The 2,500-nt window shown below is 48.9% G+C and overlaps 1 protein-coding gene across 1 annotated transcript in view; it reads right to left on the bottom strand.

The window, feature by feature from the left end:
- Nucleotides 1-2,500, bottom strand: part of LOC126581120 (proclotting enzyme) — a 7,433-nt gene that overhangs the window by 1,300 nt on the left and 3,633 nt on the right. Inside the window, exon 2 of the mRNA XM_050244584.1 lies at nucleotides 1,338-2,077. Within this exon, the coding sequence (XP_050100541.1) occupies nucleotides 1,338-2,077 (740 nt within the window). The remainder of the gene's footprint in view (nucleotides 1-1,337; nucleotides 2,078-2,500) is intronic.

Below are 2,500 nucleotides of genomic sequence, written 5' to 3'. Positions count from 1 at the left end.
CCTCCTATCCATTTCTACGACCTTGGAATTTAAATCTCTTTAAAAGAGCACTCTCATCCACTCATCTAGACGCAGATTATCAAAGGGGTAGTCGAATACCGAGAGGTGGGGCAAAAAGCCAACGATCGGAACCGATCACAGGAGGGCTACCAAGGGCTTATGATTTGAAACGGCTTAAAAACGTGATAAGCAATGTTTTATAACGCTGATATACTCTGGCAAGGGATTATGCCGACAGGGCACCACGAGTCAATGGTTTCTATTTTGCGAAAAGTCAGATTGAAAAATTTGTGTTACTGTACTTTTGCCATGCTACGATTCTGGCAGGAACATTGAAACATACTGAGATGAATGATTTATAATTTGTTTAAAAAACTTAGATAATTTCTATAAATAATATAAATGAATAAAAAAAACATGAATTTGAGCCATGGCACACACTCTGCATTGGCCACAACTGGTTAACATCATAGGTTAAATTCCTGCTTTTTACATATTGCTTGCAATTCTTCAGAATTTAAAACTAACAGAAAATTATGAAAATTTAATTCCATCTAATCTCATTTCTTTCTGGCTTCATTTCAATTTCCATAAATCCCCGGATGCTGATGGTAACGCTGGGCATCCAGTGTTGAACAACAAATTTCCAATATTGTAATCAATAAACTGGGCTTCCCATTGCTGAATACGCAATTGCCACCATTGACGTCAGTTTGTAGACAGTTACAAATGAGGCGTTATAATTTTGTCTTTTCTTATCAAACGACACTAAATACAGATAATCCTCATGGGTGCACGTGTTCAACAACATGCGGCGCTACTTATAAACGTGCACCATTAATTCAAATTCTTTGAAAACCACGGCCAAGAACATTGCATCATTAAGTACTGCAAGCAGAATGGCCGAACGACTGGCGATGGCGACTTCTTTTCGCGTACACACTTCATTCTTCCAGCGCGAGGAATTCATTAATCAATCGCCCAAAAAGAATCCACAAACACGCCCGACTCGTATACCCCCACCTTGGCATTAGCTCATTAAAGCGCTCCCCAAGATAAAGCCCGATAAAAAGATTAATAATTGCCAGCATTTAAGCGGGATAATATTGACGTCAATCACTGCACACACGCCATCCGGTTCCACTGGGATCCGTCCGAAATGTCAGAAGATCCCCGATTTGCCAGACGATCTCGGGATGCGGGATTCGGGCGCGCAAAAAGGCCACCAAAGCGATTCCACCAACGGTTACGGTTACGATTAAATGGCATCGGACGTAGCAAAAGACACAAAAAGGCAGACAACATGGCAGACCGGGCGGAATCGTCGTCGCACTTACCGGATTACCATTTTTCACTCCACAGCCTTCGTTCGAGCCGATGCCACCGGCTGGGAAGGAGGCCGTCGGTGGTGTCGTCGTAGCCACGGTCGAGAAATCGAACGGTGGCGGATGCGTCGGTACGGGCGGTGGCCATGCGCCTATCGGGGACGGTGCTGCGGTCGTTGGCGGCTGGTTCGGCACCTGGGGTGGCCGAGGACGCGTAGGCCACGTTGTCGTAGGTCGCTGCGTAGGTTCGGAAGCGACCACGGATGATACGGTCGTCGCTGGTCCACCGAACGAGGGCGGATGGGTGGCAGGCGTGTGGTCCGGTGGATGCGTCGGGACTGGTGGTGGCCAGCTCGGGTAGTTGTTGTTCTTGTTCGGTGGTTTCGCCGCCGGGCCACCGGTTATTGGTATCTCGCTACCGGGCACCATCACACCACCACCACCACCACCACTGGCAATTCCGTTCGATCCATCAATCGGGAGCGCCGTGATGGGGTTAGTGCAACAGACGCCAAATGCCTGGCGACCGTCATCGTTAAAGTAGCTGCAGGTGTCGTAGTTACCAAGGACCCACGAGTCCCAAACGTTGAGGTCCGGTACCTTGAAGTACGGATAGCACTTCCGGAACGACGTACAGTACCCGAGGTGACCTTTGGCCGTCAGACACGGATTGCCATCGCCGAGTGCTTGCTTCCAGTTGGCCGCTCGCGGTGATACCCAAATCTGGCGTGAGCTTCGAGCACCGGCGGCAACTGCAACGATAACGTGGGGCAATCGGACAAACGCATTAACTCTCGTCCGCAACGGCATCGATGGGATCGAATTGGAGCGCAAAGCGTGGTACGGACGCCGTACGGATTTGTTTCTACCTCTCCATTCTCGCTCTCCTCCTCGTTAACGATTGTTTTTTCGATTGTTATTTTTGTTTTGAAAGGTTCGTTCACACCTTCCCCAAAAGACATTTGCATACATTTACATACATATTCGTCGAGGATCGAGGTGGATCGAGATCGCGAGAATACTGGCAAAGGGGAGCGAAAGGCGCATGGTACCGGAGAACCGAAACCGAAGACGAACACGGAGAGCAGGTTTTCGGGACTCTCGGGGAGGGGGAGACGCTATGATCGATCGATCAACTCCGCCGTTCCGATTGTGGCACGAAATATCAATCAACA

This window comes from Anopheles aquasalis, chromosome 2 (genome assembly GCF_943734665.1).
Source record: "Anopheles aquasalis chromosome 2, idAnoAquaMG_Q_19, whole genome shotgun sequence".
NCBI classification, from domain to species: Eukaryota; Metazoa; Arthropoda; class Insecta; order Diptera; family Culicidae; genus Anopheles; species Anopheles aquasalis.
Note: the sequence above shows the minus strand (reverse complement) of the source record. Positions and strands in the feature narration are given on the sequence as shown.